Source organism: Coptis chinensis, chromosome 4, assembly GCF_015680905.1.
Source record: "Coptis chinensis isolate HL-2020 chromosome 4, ASM1568090v1, whole genome shotgun sequence".
Lineage (NCBI taxonomy): Eukaryota > Viridiplantae > Streptophyta > Magnoliopsida > Ranunculales > Ranunculaceae > Coptis > Coptis chinensis.
Window position 1 is genome coordinate 7,043,497 of NC_141459.1, and position 20,359 is coordinate 7,063,855.

Below are 20,359 nucleotides of genomic sequence, written 5' to 3' on the forward strand. Positions count from 1 at the left end.
ACATGACAGAATCGAGTCAAAACGGGACTATGTAAAGAAAAGCATAAACTTTCGGAGCTCATATCTCGTTAACCTAGACTCCAATTTCGGCAAGTAAGCTGCCCGGATGATCAGCACGACTAGCTCTACCTTAGGCCAAAAATTGTAAAAATCGATGTCCGGACCCACCAATAGACAAAGCACATGAACCCATCTTTCGGGCCCACAAGAAGAGATGAGTCATCAATCATGGAGCATGTCAAGACAAAAGTGCTAAATTATTGGTGCAAAGTTGACACCTTGCATGTTATTAATAATATTAGGTGTTAATAGTGAAAAAAAAAAAAAAAAAAAAAAAAACAAGGTGTCACTTTGTTTTAATGTGGTGGATAAAAGTGAATTAAATGTGTGTGTGTGTGTGTGTTTTCACGTGGGATGAGGGGGAGAATTCTAAAAGGAAGGAAAAAAAAACAAAACAAGGGGGCATGCACTCCATTTACTCCCTTGACTTCTTTTCCTTTATCATGCATTATTATTTTTAGTTCCTTAGTAAGTTTTTAGTTTAGTTTTAGTTTTGAGTTTTTATGAAAAAGCTTGTAATTGTTTTAATGGTAGAAACCTTTGTGTTCTTGTTCTAAATAAAATCTAAACTTCTTAATGCAAGTGAGTGCTTCTATTATTCTTCTTCTTTCTCTTCTCATATACATATCTATTTGCATCTTTCATTTTTATCCCTAGGATCATGAACTAAAACCTTCCCTTTGTGGGGGGTTAATGATGCTCATGTGAGGGATAACCTTTGTGATGTGATTTTAGTAAGTTGTTTAGGAAGAACAACTAGACCTACATCCTATCCCAAAATGGTATTTGGTGTAAAGTCTAGTTAGGAATCAAGGTGATGATCTTAGAGATAAGTCATTGTTTTGGTTCTACATGCTAGCAATATGATCTTAGAGATGAGTCATAGTGTTAGAGATCAAGTTAATCTTTATTAGGACTTGTCTATGAGTTCTAGGAAGGTTAAGATGCAAGAACCTAAAATCATACAATAGATGTTATCTTCACATGAGGAGAACTAACTCTCCATACCTATCTAGAAGTAAATTTTTATCTTTGTTTTAGTTGCATGTTTACGTAACTTGAGGTTTTCAGTTTTTGCATTAAAAGAAATCAAGTAGTTAGTATCAATTCAACCATAGCTTAAAACTTATTCACTAGTTTCTTAAAAGAGCAAAAACAAATTGTAAGTTGTCTTAGACTTAGGATGGTTTGAAATCCCTACTCAAAACTATGCACACGAATATCGTGAGTAAGGAAAAAAAAATTGTATTCGCACTTTGTCAAATTAGAGAATCAAATCTCTAACATACGCAAAAGGTGAACATCAATGGGTTTCACTTGAAATAGTACATAAAAAGAGAAAAACCTTTTCGAAAGAGTGCACTGGTTTGAAACAGTGCATTATGCCGAAAATGTGCGACCTTTCGAAATAGGCACTAGTTCGAAACAGTGTTTTATGACAAAAAGGTACGACCTTTCGAAATAGGCACTGGTTCAAAACAGTACTTTATGCCGAAATGGTACGTCATTTCGAAACATATGACTTTTCAAAGAGGTGCCTAACTTTTTCAAATAATCATTGTGCTGTTTCGAAAAGGCACTTCTTACCTATAAATAGTTGATGAATTTGAAGAGAAAGATACACCAAATAACACATTTTTTATCTTTCTCTTCTTCCTCTGTTCTTAGTCAAATACTATGTTGTGTTCGCTGATTCTATAGAATTAAAGTGCTAACTTTCTATAGAAGATAACACATTTTTTATCTTTCTCTTCTTCCTCTGTTCTTAGTCAAATACTATGTTGTGTTCGCTGATTCTATAGAATTAAAGTGCTAACTTTCTATAGAAAGAAATCCGTTCTATCTTGGGAGATAGTTTCCCATCAACTTTCAAGCACCGTGAGGGGGAAAATCTGTCTTAAGAACATAGTGTATCTACACTAAACTCAGATTTAACTAAAAAGTACAAAACACTTACAAGACAAAATGTTTGTATGGTTTGGTGATTGGTAAATATTAAGTACAATTAAGTTGTATATTCCTAACATCAACTACCTTGGAAGCCTTTGGGAACAAAAAAAAAATCAGTTTAATTTGTCTCCAAATTTGTTTATATATATTGCTCATCTTTATAGTTTATACTAATTTATGTATTAGAATAATAGATGGGATAGGATGATGGAGGTCGGTTAAATGAACTTCACATTAATTGGCAAACTCAGAAAAGAACTCCACGACCTGAAATTGACTTACAATTTAATTTGTGGTGACTTTTTATGATGTGATGATAATCTTCCCTCGATCGATGACCACATAATACATTCGATTGAATATGTCTAACATGCTCAAAAATTGTTTCCGAAGTTGAATAAAATAATGTCGAATATATCAATCATTTCTAAGCAAATTTTGATAATGTTAGACATATTCAAATCAGCTAACTTGTGTGACTTTTTGTAAACATCTAACTCATTATTTTGACGGTGGGGTTTGTTTTAGTAAAGAAATAGATACAATTTGGTTCAACCTTTCAATCAAAATTCGGTATTTACTTCGCTATTGAAGTAGTGAAAATTGGTTTTTAACAATTACTTGTGCATTATAGAGAAATTACTTTAGAATCTTAAAAATAGGCTTAAACCTTTTAATTTAAAATTATAGAATTTATATTGTGGGTTTCATGATCTCTTAATCATTTCATATTTCTATATGCAAGGCAGTTTATGCTCGCCACATAAATTTGTTTGGTTAGGCAATCCAACTATTCGAAAAGGTATTACATTAAAGTAGGGAAAGGTTTGCAAGCCCCGGATATGGGGGCTCTTCTCATGAAGCTTTCTTGGTCCCCTTCTTGAGAAAACTGAGTTGAGCAAATTTATGCTGAGCAAGTTCACTATGAAGAGTGGGCAGTGGATCACTTACTACAAGAAGCCCTTGGTGTGGCCTAGGCTGAGATAGGCGCTTCAAGAAATGGCTCCACATATGGGCTGGATTGTGGGAAAAGGTACTGACATAAACCTTTGGCAAGATGCTTGGGCTGGTAATGCAATTGCAGAATTTGTCCAAGGCATTAACTGGATGGAATTCAAAGCTAAAGTGTCGGACATCATAGTTGATAACAGTTGGGTCATTCCATCCCCAGTAGCTGCAATGCTTAACAGAGCTGACATTGATGTTAACTCATTGTTGCCACCTTCCGAAGATGAGCATGACAAAAGAAATGGAAGCTGGCCAAAGATGGAATCTTCTCTGTCAAAGATGCATTCGAAGCAGTTAGGAAAAAAGAAACAAAGGTGAGTTGGCATAAGTGGATTTGGTGCAAACACATACATCCTAGGGCTGCTGGTTTGGCTTGGAAATTAGTTCAGAGAGCGGTGCCCATTGATGAGAAAGTTAAAAAGAAGGGCATTTCTCTAGCTTCTAGGTGTAGAATATGTAACAAAGAGGATGAGAGTGTCTCACATATGCTATGGAAATGTGATATTGTAAGAGAGTTGTGGTCTTGGCTGGCTGAACTTTTTAAGGTCTCACTTCCTATTTTGGACCTTCGAAATGTCATGAAAGCATCGAGAGTTCATAGCCCCATTAGGAATGAGCTTTGGAACGCAGGAGCAGTCCAACTAATGACTCAAATATGGAAAACAAGGAACAAAATTCTCTTTGAGGACATGAAGCTAAACTTGATGCACCTGAAATCAGATGTAATTAAAGGAGTCAAAGTTTCTGGTCTTATTGCTACAGGGACATTGTTCAACACTGTCGATGTTCTGATTATATTGCGCTTCTTTAACATATGGGGGAGAGCAAGAACTTCGGGTAGAATTAGAGAAGTTTCATGGGTTCCACCACTACCAGGTACAATCAAAGCTAACACTGATGGCTTTGCATTAGGAAATCCTGGGATTGGAGGTGCGGGTGTTATATTTAGAGATCACAATTCAATTTTTTTGGCGGTTCTTGCACATGGAATGGGAGTCACCTCAAACTATGTGGCCGAATGTACAACAATTGTTCTAGCAATGGAACAAGTTGTTGAGAGCAACTGGAGGAGGCTATGGCTGGAAAGTGACTCGATGCTGGCAGTTCATCTCTCTTTTAGAAAAGGCTCCATTCCATGGACCTTAACAGCAAGATGGAAGAGGGCAGCTCAAAAACTTGATCACTGATCCATCTCACATATATTGCAAGAGGCCAATTTTGGTGCGGATGCGGCCGCAAAGAAAGGAGCTACTATGATTATGGGAGAAACAATTTGGAACACAAACAAACCCCTATTCATCACCAGTATAGAATGTCCTCACAGGACCTACTATAGATTTGAATAGGTTGTCTGTGTTGTTTGTAGTCTTAATTTTAATTTGCCATGTACTCTCGATGTTATATTTTTTTTATTATCTTATATATAATGGGAAAACTTGCCCCCGTTATTAGTCCCCGTATTTTCCTTTTTATACCAAGATTTTTAATCTAAAGGGTACCCAAAAGTTTCACCCATAAAATTTTCACAAAACTTATGTATAAGGGTAAATTTGTCATTCAACAAAAAAAAATAAAAAAACACGGAAAATTCTAATTTCACAAAAAGCACCGTTTCGACCCCATTTTCCATGGCCTGTTTTCCCCAAATAACTGTTCGTCTCTATTCTCTCCCAAAAAAGTTCGAATCTCCTTCAGCAACGACCAATCACCCCTCTTTCAGATCTTTCTATCTCCGGCTTTCACAGAAGAAAAAAAAAGCATACTTCAATCCCTCGCTGATTTCTCCATCTTCGTGATCGTATCCTCTCTCCCTCATTTTTTACCTACGGATTGTTACCAACGTTTAATATTCTGCAACCGGGCAATGGATGAGGTTAGTTTGATGATTTATTTTTTCTTCAAGTTTCTTAATCAAATTCTAATTCACTGAATTCCTAATTTGTTATTCTTTGTTTCCAATTTGCAGGCAATCCTTCTTCATAAACAGGTGCGCTCCTTTCTATTATACATATGAAGAATTGTTCGTCTTCTCCATTCCTGACATCTGGGAACTCTAACGGCTTTTACTGTTTTTTTTTTACAACCCTTTTCTCAAACCAAGATTGCATGTCACTCTTGGCTGCTTGCAGGATAGGCGTCTCATGTTCTGAAATGCAGCTTAAACAATCCTAATGTATAGTGGATACTGGCGCTACGCACTACTTTTCCTTAAATGAAACAAAGAGACTCGGAGAAACTGAGAAAGGTAAGTGGAGAACAAGGATGATAAGGAAAGACAACTCAGAGACCAATACTATACGTGGTACACTTTTTCCAGTGCATGTTTAAAAAATTCAGTAGTTGACACACTATTTCCGAGTGAAAAGTGATCTCAGAAGAGACAAATCCATATACTCAGACTCTAAAGACCCACAATTGGGATAGGCATTGAATAGAGGTGAACCTACTCCTCACCAATGATTGATGAGCAAGCAGCCAATGATATAGGTATTGTGCTTAAAGAGATTAAGGAAGTTCTCAAGTAGGCTGAGGAAGAGACGCCGCCAGAGCTACCGAAGACAACCACCTAAGAGGAGGTAGATCATATGATCGAGTTGGAACCAGGAGCCAAGCTGCCAACCAGAAGAATGAAGGCAACTCAAGAAATTACTACATTCAAAATTCATTCAGCCATACGAAGCACCCCCATTGTTTTCAGAAGGACAGATTCTCACTTTAAGGTATAATCTGTTTATGGGTTCACATATAAGATGGTGAAATAACCCCTGACATTAATTCTTTTTCTAACTTGCAGAAGTTGGAGGTTCTTGATCTCAGCTACAACATGTTATCTGGATCAGTTTCACAGGTGCTCGGTGGTCTGACATCTATCCTATCGCTTAATATATCAAACAATTTCTTTACTGGGGGTTTGCTTAATATATCAGTTTCCACATGTGTTTGGAAATCTCAGAGAACTAGAGCAGTTCAGTGCACACTCCAATAATTTCTCGGGCCTTTTACCTTCTTCTCTATCGTTTTGTCCAACGCTTCAAGTGCTCAACCTTCAGAACAATTCTCTTACAGGGAACATCAGTCCCAATTTTACAAGAATGTCCAGTATAACTTCACTAATCATTTCTCGGGACCCCTTCCTGCTACTCTATCGAGTTGTAGGAAGTTGAAAACCTTAAGCCTTACTAAGAAAAATTTCCATGGGGAGATCCCTTACGATTTTGCAAATCTCGCATCTCATTTCTCTCTTTGTCAAACAATAGCTTTAAGAATTTGCCAGGGGCGTTGGGTGTACTTCAGCAATGCCATTATCTATCCTCCCCCAAATAAAACTTTGTGGAAGAAGGTAAGTGAACTATTTAGAATTAAACTTTCTCTGTTTCCACATTGTAAGAAACCACTTTCAATTATCTGGATTTTCTTTTGCAGGCAATCGCAGAAAACAGGTTCTTCTTTTTTAAAAACAGGTTCGCCTTTTTTTTTTTCCCTCCCGTTTTCGTTGTCTTCGTTGTCGTCTTCATCACTTTCATGTTCCACACGATTTTTTTTTATGTGCCTGACTGATAAGATATATCTAAATGGCACAATATCTGCGTATATGGTTTTTATTCAATATATGTATTCCAATTTTTTTCTTAGTACGTGACTGCCCCATAGTTTTTTTTTCCCATTATCAGATCAAATTTGTATTTAGAGTGATTTTGTTGTACTTTCATATTGCAATAGCACTATCAGGCTATCAACAATTAATCCAGGAGTGTGTGTTCTGTGACTCCCATTTTTCAGGTGTGTTCCATTCAATTTTCGTCCTTGGTGATTATCTCGAGAGTTTAGTGCATTCTTAATAAATAAGTACTACTAATTTATTATTAGGACTGATTGCGTGTGAACCAGAATGGATTGCCATACTGTTGTTGCTTTGGTTAATCGTTTTATAATTGGTATCATTCATTATGTTACATGTTGCTATTTTGTTTCCCCCAAATAATAATATTCTTTTTGCTGGGAATGATTTCAGTGTGCTCTATATATAAAATTATGGTCTCTGGATTATTTGTTTAATATAAGATTAATCTTCACTAGGGTGTTTGCTACATACCATTCTTTTGTGGGTCTTTGTATATTTCTTAAGTGTTGACTCACAATGTAATAAGACATCTCTTTGGTGGATGCATTACTTTTCGCATCAAATACCAAGTATGTAGTTCCCTTCTTTTTCATATATATATTTTTATCATAGTACTGACACTATGTAATTGATGAATTTTTTTCAGATCTTTAGAGGGCTAGCATATATTCACACTGTACCTAGAGTTTCCCATCGGGATGTGAAGCCACAAAATCTTCTGGTAATTACTCTCTCAGTGTTTTATATTCAATTAAAGTGTTATGAGAGAGGGGAAAAAAAAACTATCAACCTTTGATGTGTTCATCTGTTATGTGTTTTGATCTTTATAGATTATCATAGGCAAAATTATTTTCTTTTTTCTTTCGCTCAAAATTATTTATGAGTTGCATTGCTTTATACGGTTAGCTTTAACGCTTCAACGACTGTCTCAATAAAAAGTTGTTAAGCATCGGATAACTATCCGTGCCAATTTTCTATTTTTTCATTCATAGCTTTATACAGAATGATAGCATCAACAGATAAGTGGTTTATGTCTAATGAACCATATGGATACCCAAATTCAATTAACATTATTTGTACAATCTTAGATTTCGCACCAATACACAGTTTTCATTGTAACCGATCCTTGCAATTTCTTTGTTAAACATCACTGCGCAATTTTTCCGAAAACATCACAAAACTTTTTTTTGTCGGGTCAATTTCTTCATTACCCTTGTGCTTCTTCATCACCATTACTTGCAGAACCAAACCAATTCAATGTTTGTTGATTTGAAAGTAATGAATCCGTATTTTCAGGTATAATTTTCGTCTTTGGGTCCCTTTTACCTAGCGTCAAACTCATTCACTCAATTACATAGTTTCTCAATTTCATCCTGTTGTCTAAGTTTGACTCATCTAATCCCTATTAAACTACAAAATTAAGTAATAGCAGATAATTTGAAGATTGGTTTATGGTTTCCAAATCTAATAATGGATCTACTAGGTTCTTTCCTCCCGTTTCTCTGTGTCTTCTTCACCACCTTCATCTTCTAAAAGATTTTTTGTTGTTTGAGAAAAGTCTGATAAGATTTAACTGCCTTAACATATAAGAATTCCTATTTTTGTTTTTTGGGGTCTAATGATTTTGTCAAACACAGGTTGGCAAAAGGAATAATGCTTCATTACAATGTCAATCGAATTGGGATTATGGGCTTCTTTAAGGTATGCTTAGAAGAACTCGCTTTGGTAGGTTTCGTTCTTTTATGTATTTTTGTTTGAGAGTACTCATGCTTTAGATTCCTGTGTTTCCACAGTTTACAACTTTGGTTTGGTACAATTTATTTCGCCTTTTTCCAAGGCTTATTTAAGTGCTTTTTACTTTTACAGTCTACACTTCGTTATATGTTGTCTTGCAATAGGGTGACTTTATAACTTAAACACGTTATAACTTAGACATTTCTTTGCTTATTGTTTTTTTCCTTTCATTCTTGACTCATCAGATGGTTACTAATAACTAATTAAGTTATTAAGTTATATAATAATGCATTCTTGCATTGTTGATGGTACAAAGCCTAGATAAAGGAGGATGGAAAGAGTTATACTGATGTTGTATAACGTACTATATTATATTACTATTCCACCGCAGCTTTCACGAGATCTACTAACTTAACACTGGAAAATGCCCAGTTCTTTTCATCCCACAAGCGCTTTTAATAGATCTCATGAGTAGAACCATGTTTATATCCATGTGTTCCTGCAAGAGTTGTTTACATGTTGTAGTAGTCAAGTTCCGTTTAGAGTTTAGGTGACTAACTTCATTTAACATATTGACTTTGAATGCCTCCAAACTAATGTTATGGCTGTGAATGGTCTGCGCTTGGGGCATGTATATATTCCAGAATAGAAACTCCATCTTTTTCGAAGTCCCCCGCGGATCTTATGCCGTCAAAGAAACTTATTGAAAGGTCCAGGACCTGCTTATGACACGCATATTACATTGGGCTTTTAATGCCTTACTCAAATCTTATAACAACCTGTTGAAGGAGAGAAAACTGGCTAATGATTTTTTAGAAAATCAATGGCAGAATCGCTTCCTTGCAGCAACCATTAGGATTCGTTCTTGCTTTAATCCTTTTCTGTTCCACACAATAGCTCCTGAATCCTGATGGTGTCCCCTGCTACTCAGGTAAAGTCGTGAAGTGTGAGGAGCTACCTATTTCGTACTTACTATTTACTACTTAGAGATGTTTTGCAAATTACTTTAGCCTGGTGTTAGTTGGGCAATCTGTATGAAGGCTTGATACACTTTCCTTTGTTATCAATTGTCATTTGATGTAGTATTTCGTTCGTTTTATCTCCAAAAAACTCACATGGTCTTTTCCACTGCATTGTTTTCATGCACTAGACTCCCAATGCAAAGCCTATATGGTTCAAGTCCTCAACTGCGATAATAAAAAGGGTGTTGACATTGAACTCGAGTAACACGTCTCTGGTAGCGTATTTTAGTAGCTCCCTAAGACAGTGATCTCTGAAGCGGGTCATGCCTCTTCTTTTGGAGCAGGTAGATCCTCATACCCATGACGTAAAGCTTTGTGATTTTGGAAGCGCAAAAATTTTGGTATAGACTTCTTGCATTTTCTTACAGTTGTTCTCTTAATAATATTTTCATTGTGGAGCTCCATAAGTCAAAAATTATCTAAATATCTGGAGTGGAATATATTTATTTATATTGTGGAGAATGGAGATAATTTCTGCTTGCGCTCTTACTTGGTAGTAGTGTATCACTGTATTGTTTCTCTTATAGTCATTTGTGGTCTTTTATGGCCTCATTTCATCCAGCATACTTTTATTTCTATCAAAATGTTCATTACGAGAGACGGTTTAAAATTTTCTCGACTCTGGTATGTAAAGAAAGATCCCTCGGTGCTTTCTCTTACCAGGTCAGTGCCTCACACCAGGAGCTGCAAGCTACGCAGTTATGCCTTTCGCCTGATATATCTAATGTTTACCATTTAGCAACGCTCTGATATATCTAAGTATCACTTCACCCCTAAATTAGCATGTTTAGCCATCACCATTTGATTACGATATTTCATTTGGTTAGTGACTCATACAAATTTTAGTAAGCTTCTAGACTCTAAACTTATTAGTACAAGACCGGAAGTAAGATATGCGAAAGAAAGAGAAAAAAAGGATTGGCTGAAGAGGTTTGGAATTGTTTCGAGAAGAAAAGGAAAAGTTAGAAGATATTGTTTCAGAAGTTTGGAATTGGTTTGTAGATGCACAATCTCTAATCGATTGGTGTATTATATCACGAAACGCAGTTTTACTCACATTGGTATGTTTTCTCCTCTATTTTTCTATTATGTGGGAAAACTCAATATCTATTCGTTTTTTTTTACTGCCACTATTGTGATCCAACTTATTTGATTAATCCACATGCAACATTGCCTACTCAATCCTATATCATGCTAGACCAAATGATTAATAGAAAGTTTACATTTATTTTGTTTCTTCTTCTGGATATATTTTACTTTTGTGAATTGAGAACTAATGAAAGTGATGCATCTTTTATCTACGTTTTACTAGGTTTAATCACTTCCATGTATCAAACAAGAAGAGCAGTACGTACCAACCACTCAAGGTATTCGTAGTCAATTTATGTACTCGCTGATTGAACTACCATGTGTCTTTTTAGTTACGTGTATTCATTTTGAAGGAAGGTACATATTGTGCTAGCTATGCCGCTTTCAACACATTGCTTTGCCATCTACCAAGGCTTAGGATATCCACTGCCAAGGTTTCAGACAAGGTCACCTACCAAAGCTGTTGGAATGTTTTCTGGGACACGAGAAATGTGCTACGTGTCGTAAAACGGCTTATCCACTAGAGAAGGTAAGTGCTACAGTTCTTATTCATCTTAATGAATTATGTGCTTCCTTTTTACTTGGCTTCTGGTATGTGGACTATCTTTGCCATTTTTATCACACAACAATGACCATTCTAATTATGGTTTTGACTTATTTATATTGTGGACCTAGCAAAGTCCATGTTAGAAAGTAAATCGTATGAAAGCAGTTTACTTGCTACAATGCAGAAGAGTCACTGGAGCATGTAAGGAGGAAAACGTGTCTTATATCCATCACATATTAACATATCGTGTTATAGAAAAGATACAATGTTTAATTAGTTATAGAAAAGATGAACAAAAGGCATTGGAGCATGTGCGGAGCAAATAGTTTCAACTTTTTACAATTTGAGCTACTTGGTTTTGATTGGCAATTAGTTTTAGTTAATTAAACTTTTTACAAGGCTGAGGAAATGCTTGCGGTGACACAGGATTGGTTCTCTCTACTGATGCTAAGCCTAGATTGAAATGGACGCCTGAGCTGCACGAGGGTTTCATCAAAGCTGTCAAACATCTTGGAGGAGCAGACAGTGAGTATCTCTTTCTTTACATTTCTATATAAGCTAATTTTAGGAACATGCACCCGCGTCTTATTCTGCTAATTCAACCTTCTATATGTTTGTCGCAGAGGCAACACCAAAGACGATTATGAAACTCATGGGGATTCCAGGACTTACCCTATACCATCTAAAGAGCCATTTACAGGTAAAGTATATTGAATAAAACTTCCCAAATATTTCATCGAGGATTATGTATGACTAATAATCTGCTCTACACAGAATCAACTATTTTGGGATGTGCAATCTTTACCGCCTATGGTGCAATGAGACATGCAGCTGACATGCGTGCTGGAGATGCAATTGCAGTTATTGGCATTAGTGGTGTTAGATCAAGGTGAAAATCTGCCATTATTTTGTTCTTCCTAGGGCACGCCAGTTTCTACCTTTTACTATCATTAATTTTGTTTTGACTTCTAGCCCAGACGTTAAATCTGCCATTATTTTGTTCTTCCTAGGGCACGCCAGTTTCTACCTTTTACTATCATTAATTTTATTTTGACTTCTAGCCCAGACTTTATCATCTAATATAACACTTGAAACCTATTGTGCAATTTTTAGGGTGCATTAGCATATAAACATATAAAATGAAGTAAAGAGTGTAGTCAAGGTGATAAAAACAAGGTTTTAAAAAGTACGTTTGCTCACACTTGCACAAGCTAGAGCTCTATGAGCTGCAGACATGTGAATATGATTTGCTGCACATAACATATTATCAAATCATTCCTGAAATCAGCAAAGAGTGTTCGCTATAGTATTTTACCAATAATCAGCAGTCCGTCTACAAATGGCTATTTTTAGAGTTTTAGTTATTGGAATGTGCATGAATATCATATCTGAATGTTTACAATTTGCCACATTATGCTCAAGCATAGAGCTTGCCTAACTTACATCTTTATGTGAATGGAAATGTAATGGTCTGGTCCTCTAGGAGATATATGCTTGAATATCTATTTGGTCAAATTTCTTTCATACTCAAATGTAGGTAACTAGGTAAGATGCAACTTCCATTTTGGTTGAGTTTTCATAAAAAATATATTAACTAAAACAAATTCCTCAGTTGCTTGCAAATAGCTCAGGCATTTTGTGCGTCTTAGATTATTGTTGTTGATATTCAAGACGACAAACTTCATAATGCAAAAAATGTTGGGAGCAACTCACACCGTAAATGCGGCAAAGGAAGATGTTGTTGAGAAGATAAAGGTGTGCATGCTCTTACCCCACCCTTTTCGAGTATTCCAACTTCATCTTTAGACAAAGTACACATAGTACCTCATTATTCAGAATAACCACATCACAAATTTCAAATTTTGATAAGGCATTAACTTACTGTGACAGGTTTTATGGGTGCGGAAGCAAGGGATAGGATGTGTGATGCAAGTGGAGCACTCATGACAGGATCCCAAACAAACAAGTAACACTTTGAACAACGACAAATCTTTGTATATACATTCTTTGGCTTTGACCTGAACTGACAAAAGGACTTAAATGTATCAGAAGCTTGGAGATAAGTGAATCATTAGAGATGCAAATCGAAGTGCAAAGAAGGCTAAACGAACATCTTGAGGTAATAGTCTAATGAGTTATCATAACCATCATCAGCATCATCATCAACCAACAAAATGTTAAATAGCTGAGAGTTAATGCATGTGATATATGTGCTGAACTTACAATCAATGGAACGCCTATTCTATATGTAGGTGCAGCGACAATTACAGCTACAAATAGAAGCCCAGTGAAAATATCTACAGTCGGTTCTCAAGAAAGCCCAGGAGACACTTGGAAAACAAAAGCTAGGAGTTTGTGCGAGACTGTAGGATGCCAAAGTGCACATCTCCCAACTGGTCTCCAAATTATCCAATGACTGCCTCGACTCTGGGCCACCAAATATCAGATATATTGGATAAGACACTGATATATTAGATAAGACACTGAAATAATGCTGTTTTACTACTATATACTGGGATATTCCGCACACCATTGTTTTCCATCTTCGTGTTTAGGAATATTTTTTTTGTGAAGAGGAAGTCGTATGGTGTATTCAACAATCTAAGGTGAGTTTCTGGCTGTTCTAAGATGAAGTGTTGAAAATTTAATTTTTGCCAACCATTCTCTTGACGAAAATGTTCCACTGAGACTACCATTTGGGTCAATATTTATATAAGAGCTGGTCGTGTTCAGCCTGGAGAGTGCTATCACTTATATTCTAGATGTGTGTATGAGGTTTTTGCTGAATATCAAACTACTTGAGTTGTTGATAACGCCATTGAACTCTCTTTGTCTGCAAATTAAGAGTTTGCAGCTTGGAACTATTGGAGAGATTTTGTCAGCCTTGCAGCCACTAGAACCACTTGCTGTATGTCTGTCTATCTTCATTTTCATTTCTCTACTATGACTTGCATGTTTGCTTCCTGCAGTAGAGGATTTGGAATAACACTTCACCTTCCTCTCCCCCCCACCGCAATCCCTCAAGACATCTGTAGGAAAGAGTGATATTATGGGAGTAGTTGTTGCAATTCTAGATTTAAAAAGAGAAGAAGAAGACTGAGAAATTTATCCTACCATTCACGTCATGATTTCTGAGATTATTGAAGGAGTTCAAAATGCTATTGTGCTCTACAAGTGTACATTAATATTGTGGCTACAGTAAGCCCATGTCAAGAGACTCTGCACAAACACCATTCACCCAATGCAATCAGCAGGCAAAAGATCTGAAATCAAAGCTACATAAAACGACCATTCATCCAATGCAATCAATACACAATGCTCCTCGGAAAACCAAGCCACCACTACCAAGTACAATGACATGTCAGCAACCAAGTCACAGCGCCACCACCAAATGGCAGTCGACGACAGGTGCAAGCGTGGCAGTACTGTTCAAGTTGATTTTGGAACCACTGGTGCTAATACAGATATTGAGTCCTCACTTTAAAGATTTGGAATCAGTCCCAGTGATGTGTCGCTTAATCTAGGACTTCAACATAACGGAAAACTCTCGGAGAACAACCGATTTTTAGTTTGCGACTTTGCAAGCTGCTAAAATTTGGACTACAAGTATATCACACTTTCTTTTTACCCTTTCATTTTAATTTATCCCTCTCAATTATTTTTGGTAAATATATATGAATGGAAAATGTAACTTTGTGTTAGCTAGCTAGATGAGAATGAGAACTACTAAAACATTTCTGACATCTTATATGTTTTGGGTAAATCCAAGTTTTGTATTTTGATATCAATGCCATAAAACTTTGTATCATTTCAATAACCTTAAGGACTCAGAGTACAATGTGCTATTAACTAGACTAATTATCCAACAGTGCTTCTCATATTGCACCAGATATTATAAAACCAATGTTTGTGTTTCAGAGAGGGGACTATGGGACTTGGCTGTTATATGAACCTCTGGTCCACACCACTAGGAGAGAATCACAATTCTTCCTACATCTATACTTTTATTAAGATATAAGCTCTTTAATGTTAAAAAAACTATCAACAGTAGCTACTAATTAGTAACGATTTGAGTTTTTATGAACGAAAAAGATAGTGGATATAGAAAGGTACCTGTTGAGTAGACTCTAAGGTGGTTTAGTTTAACCCTATATTTTTTAAAATTTACTTTAATAGAAGAGAATGTGACACGGGAACCAACTCTTTTTTTTGGATGTCTTTTAGGTTTTCCGAAACATTTTGCAAATGCTTATGCCTTATGATTACCCAAAAAAGCAACCAGTTTTTTAATCGTGTTTAATATTGTAAAAATATAGTGTATTGACATGCCTCCATGCAAGATCAAACTACAAACCTTCAGTTTACAAGAATGACGCTCTACCACTGAGCTATACAGGCTGTTGTTTGCCTTGCCTATTATTCTTTATAATGATTTTTAATAAACATTCCATTCCATGTTTCAAATTTCAAACGAAACTCCAGCACATAACCTAATAACCAAATTGCAAAGTCTTCAGGCTAAAGTTCAGCATCCATAACAATCCATGATTCCATGAATCGATCATGCATCGGTGAGCAATCTTTCAATAATGAGTTAGTACATAATGGCCCAAACCAACTCATTGTTTTACAATACTCAATCCCAGAACAATATATAAAATGGCCCAATCCAATCCATCATGAAATGCTTAATATATGGTGGACCAACTGATTATTATTTTGAAAAAAATGCGTAAATTGGGATGTGCAGGACTGCAAGGCAAGCTGATCCAATTTATCCAATCTAGAGACTAGGGAGGTATACAATTATACAAATGAAAACCGTTGACTATAGTTATTCATGAAATGCTCAAAATTAAGATAGAAAATGGCAAAATCCACACAAATATTCACTTCTTGCTCTTTACTGATGGCTTTTCTATTTGCTTACTCTGCTGTAGTTGTTCATCTAGGGATAGCATACCCGCTTGACAAACTACACTCCTTACACATGCACTTTGCACCTTCTTCATTATCTTAATAAAGTGGAAACCCGAGACCTGCCAAAGTTATGCATGTACATCAAAGGAATGTGCGACTAACAATAGAGTGAAATAGATGTAATTCAGCGATGCAACCTCCATACATATGGTTTGAAAAAAACAACACTACACATAAAATAAGATACACATTATATGGATAGCTTTGAAATGGTTATCTTGCCACATAGCCATTTCCAGGAAATCTATTACTTACTCATTCAATTCACTCCACCTAATTATATCCGACTTAATAGATCTATAGAATAGATATTAACATTATCCAATGTATTTTTTCTAATAATTATATATTGACTAAATTACAAGCAGTTAAATACCTCTTCAGATATATCTATTCACAAGATACAAGAACATCAAATATCGAATCATACAAAGAATACAACTAGCATATTGAAGTGTTTTTTCCTTATTAAAGTTTTTTGTAAGACCTCGACCTATATTAATCTAAACCCTATACATGTGTTCATTCTTTTAATTTTCTCCACCCCGATTTTCTTACCTAGCACGTGCAACGCACGTGCCCGTTTACTAGTTACTAATAATATCCCTACTTCCTACTTGTGCGCAAAAAAAAAATGTTGGCCACAGAATGCGAGTCTGGATCATTTTTTTTTTTTTTTTGGATAAATAGTCTGGATCATTAGATGTATCATTTGAGCAGTTTCCAAACTTGGTCGACAACAATTTCCATATGGGTACTGGAAGCAAAATTGCTGCAGAAAAGCATCTCTCGAGTTATTATCATTGAACCACATAAGGAAAAGAAGAGCCATTAATTGTTTTGGGATATCATGTAATCATTAACAATCTTGGTCGACAACAATCTCCATATGGGTACTGGAAGCAAAATTGCTGCAGAAAAGCATCTCTCGAGTTATTATCATTGAACCACATAAGGAAAAGAAGAGCCATTAATTGTTTTGGGATATCATGTAATCATTAAGTTTCCAAATTAACATTTTACCAAAAAAAAAAAGTTTCCAAATTAACAAAGGTGCTTTTACTCTAGACCTCCAAAAGTGGATGAAAAATGAGATTTACTAATCCTACTAAAATTCCGTACATGGTTATATATACCCAAGGACTTTTCTCATCCCACAAAATTTACCTTTATTTTACACTTGATAATCAGTGGTTCAGCTACGAAGAATTGAAGTTCGATTGGATGGAACGACGCATTTTTTATTGTCTGGCTGCTATTCTTATGATTGAGGTTCAGTTTCTTGGTTTAGTAGGTAATGTTTTAGCGGGTATACAATTTATATTTTCTCTCATTTTTAAAAGCTCCATAATAAATAGTATTTTCGGTCGAGGAATTGTAGTTCGAACTTATTCTATGGTTAGTGTGTCATTTGTACCAAAATGATTAGGCGTTTTAAGGGTATTTTATTCCAGACAAAGGTCCAGAATGAGGTACAGTACGTAATTTGTTTTTTTTTCAAATTGGTAGGCAATCAGTTTCTGTAACGTAACTTATTCAAGCAATGTAAGCTGCAACGAGAAAATTTAAAAAAAAAAATCAATATACACTTCTAAACTGATCCCCTCAAATCATTTGAACCTCTAATCAGTTCTCTAGTCCCTCAGTATGCAGTCCCACATTCTCTCGTATATTTTTAATTTGAACAAATATTATTTGGTACCTATTTTCATGAATGCAGGGGCTCAAGCCATAGGGGTGAACTATGGAATGCAAGGTAATGATCTTCCAAGACCAGACCAGGTGGTAGCCTTTTGCAAATCAAAAAATATTACAAGGCTTCGCCTTTTCAACCCCGATCCGACCGCCTTGAAGGCAATACAAGGATCAGGAATTGAACTTGTCCTTGGCGTCCATAATATGGACCTTGATTCTCTGGGTAAGGACCCATCTTATGCAACAAATTGGGTCAATAACAACGTGATACCCTATGCACCAACAATGCATTTTCGATATATATCTGTTGGTAATGAGGTTATTCCTGGTGACCTAGCGGCAAATGTGCTTCCAGCCTTACAAAATCTTGATGCTGCATTAAAATCTGCAAACCTTTCTATCCCAGTTAGCACAAGTGTATTCTTATCCGTGTTAGGAATATCTTATCCTCCATCCAAAGGCGAGTTTTCGGAAAGTTCAATAGCAATAATGAAGCCTATTGTCCAATTTTTGGAGTCGAAAAAGTATCCTTTACTTTGCAATGTGTATCCGTCGTTCGCCTACTCTGCAGACCCCGTAACAATACGGTTGGACTACGCTATTTTCAACACTACAGAAGTAGTCGTTAAGGATGGTGAACTCGGATATAAGAACATGTTTGATGCCATGGTCGACGCACTGTATTCAGCACTGGAAAAGGCAGGTGCACCTAATGTTGAGGTGGTTGTAAGTGAATCTGGGTGGCCATCAGCTGGAAATGATCAGTTTGCTACAATTACCAGTGCCCAGACGTATAACAACAACTTGATTGCTCATGCAACATCAAAAGCTGGGACCCCAAAGAGGCCGGGAAAGAATATAGAGACTTATGTATTTGCAATGTTCAATGAGAACCTTAAACAGGAAGGGACAGAGCAGCATTGGGGTTTGTTTTACCCCAACATGAGCGAAGTGTATCATGTTGATTTAACTCCTTATTAAGTCTCGATATCTAATATAAGAGTATGTCAATGAAATGCTTCAAAATGTTGCTTATACGGGAAATATTGCATTGATAGCTTCCAATTTGAGTTTTTCAGTCATTGCATTGATCCACCCAACCAATCTGACTCGAATATAATGGTTCAAAGCTATAATTTGAGCCATATAGTTTGTTTTTCTGAATTTGAACCATATAAAGGATTTTTTAAATTTACATGACTTGAAGCAAACAAAGAAAAGAAGTATTAGACAAGGACCTCAGTTCCATCTTGCCATGATTCAGTGGTGCAACTCTCATTGAGACCAATCAGTACTCCATGATCTTCTCTTTGAAGCTGATCTCCTTTGGTAGAGAAAAAAAATACATAACTTATGGATTCGCGAGTGTAATAATTTAACACGGTAAAGCACTAATAAAAACAAAACAAAACAAAGCAATCTACAAGAAAATAAACGAATAAGTGCGTAACTAGCAACAGTTGGAAGACATGTACTAACACAACATTTTCAGGGATGCCGGGAACACTGAATATAGTGACAGTTCTATATAACCAATTGCATGAATCGATGGCGTATTCCATCTCATGCACACCAACATGATAGAATCCTGCCTAATCCAGTGTGCAAGAGATGGAATATACCTTAGACCCATGAGAACAGAGAGCATATATAGATCGAAAAACGCCCTCAGAAAACCACAAGAGATCTTGGAGATAGACCATAACAGCTTCACTGCTTTGCTTTTGTTGTTTGAATGGCACAACGAAGGAGAATTTATAGGTAAGATGGGCTTGACTAGTCGACATGAACAGACGAAGTCCTTTTGAGGTATAGGAAATTGTACCTAATCATTGAACTGATTGAGATATTGTTCTCAAATAATTATCTTAAAATGGGATTAGAATATTAAAGATAAACTTAAGCCTTTATCAAGTTACATAATAGAGACAATACGTGGGCCCATAGGCGAGCGCGAACCGGAAGAACTGGAAATGCTCAATGACATGGAAATCAAAGACCCCTCACACTGACGACCCAAAGGGGAAAGATGGATTTATCCTCAAATTTTTACTATTATTTTTCTGTGTAAAATATTGATCCACCACCTAAACATTGATTATGTTTTTGTTTTGTTTATGATGCTTGTGTCAAATTGTCGTTTTTTTCCATAAATTTGAATTTGTGTGAATGATCAATTCTATTTAATAATATATTGAAGAAGGTTAAGGGCAGCTCAACACATCCAGTTAAATTGCCAATTTCTCAATAAACTAAAACTGGTGTGAAGGATCAATTCTATTCATATATAAAACAATGCTCGGAAACACTTGTGAACAAATTGAACATTCTTATAATCTTATGTACTAAGCTTGATTGATTTTTTTTATTGTGTGCTGAATTGGTGATAAGGAATCTCTTTCAACTGGGAAGGCTAATTAACTTTTCCCAATCCCATGATTCTTTTTAAGCTGAATCTGTTTTAATGTTTTCTTAGGCAGAAAAGTAGATACTGGCTTTGATTAGTTGTCCTTCCATTATTCTTGTGCTGGCAACTTGGCCAACTCTTTCTCTATCAAATCTACTTTATCTTATATAAAATCTTGGCAAATTTGATTTTGCAGAGGAACATTAGTGACTTCTGCACAAAGTTGTTTCTTTTTGCTTGAACCT

The 20,359-nt window shown here is 36.0% G+C and overlaps 2 protein-coding genes across 2 annotated transcripts; both read left to right on the forward strand.

The window, feature by feature from the left end:
- The first annotated feature begins 4,882 nt into the window (after nucleotides 1-4,882).
- On the forward strand, nucleotides 4,883-14,661 carry LOC147501555 (uncharacterized). Its single transcript, XM_086604335.1, has 12 exons — nucleotides 4,883-4,891; nucleotides 4,985-5,005; nucleotides 5,813-5,866; nucleotides 7,287-7,361; nucleotides 10,818-10,842; nucleotides 11,459-11,557; nucleotides 11,656-11,732; nucleotides 11,864-11,921; nucleotides 12,645-12,787; nucleotides 12,923-12,998; nucleotides 13,082-13,151; nucleotides 13,285-14,661. Exons 1-9 carry the CDS (start codon nucleotides 4,883-4,885, stop codon nucleotides 12,656-12,658), a joined length of 432 nt encoding a protein of 143 aa, XP_086460461.1. The 3' UTR covers nucleotides 12,659-12,787; nucleotides 12,923-12,998; nucleotides 13,082-13,151; nucleotides 13,285-14,661.
- A 3,005-nt stretch (nucleotides 14,662-17,666) lies between these two features.
- On the forward strand, nucleotides 17,667-19,118 carry LOC147501556 (putative glucan endo-1,3-beta-glucosidase GVI). The gene has a single exon (XM_086606605.1). It carries the CDS (start codon nucleotides 17,723-17,725, stop codon nucleotides 18,686-18,688), a length of 966 nt encoding a protein of 321 aa, XP_086462731.1. The 5' UTR covers nucleotides 17,667-17,722; the 3' UTR covers nucleotides 18,689-19,118.
- The last annotated feature ends 1,241 nt before the right edge of the window (nucleotides 19,119-20,359 follow it).

Bases quoted from the DNA above. Each gene is read 5' to 3' on its own strand.
- LOC147501556 (XM_086606605.1), top strand. From the start codon at position 17,723: ATGAATGCAGGGGCTCAAGCCATAGGGGTGAACTATGGAATGCAAGGT.
- LOC147501555 (XM_086604335.1), top strand. The intron at 10,843-11,458 runs GTACATATTGTG...GCGGTGACACAG, and splicing joins TGTATTCATTTTGAAGGAAG to GATTGGTTCTCTCTACTGAT. The intron at 11,558-11,655 runs GTGAGTATCTCT...TGTTTGTCGCAG, and splicing joins ACATCTTGGAGGAGCAGACA to AGGCAACACCAAAGACGATT.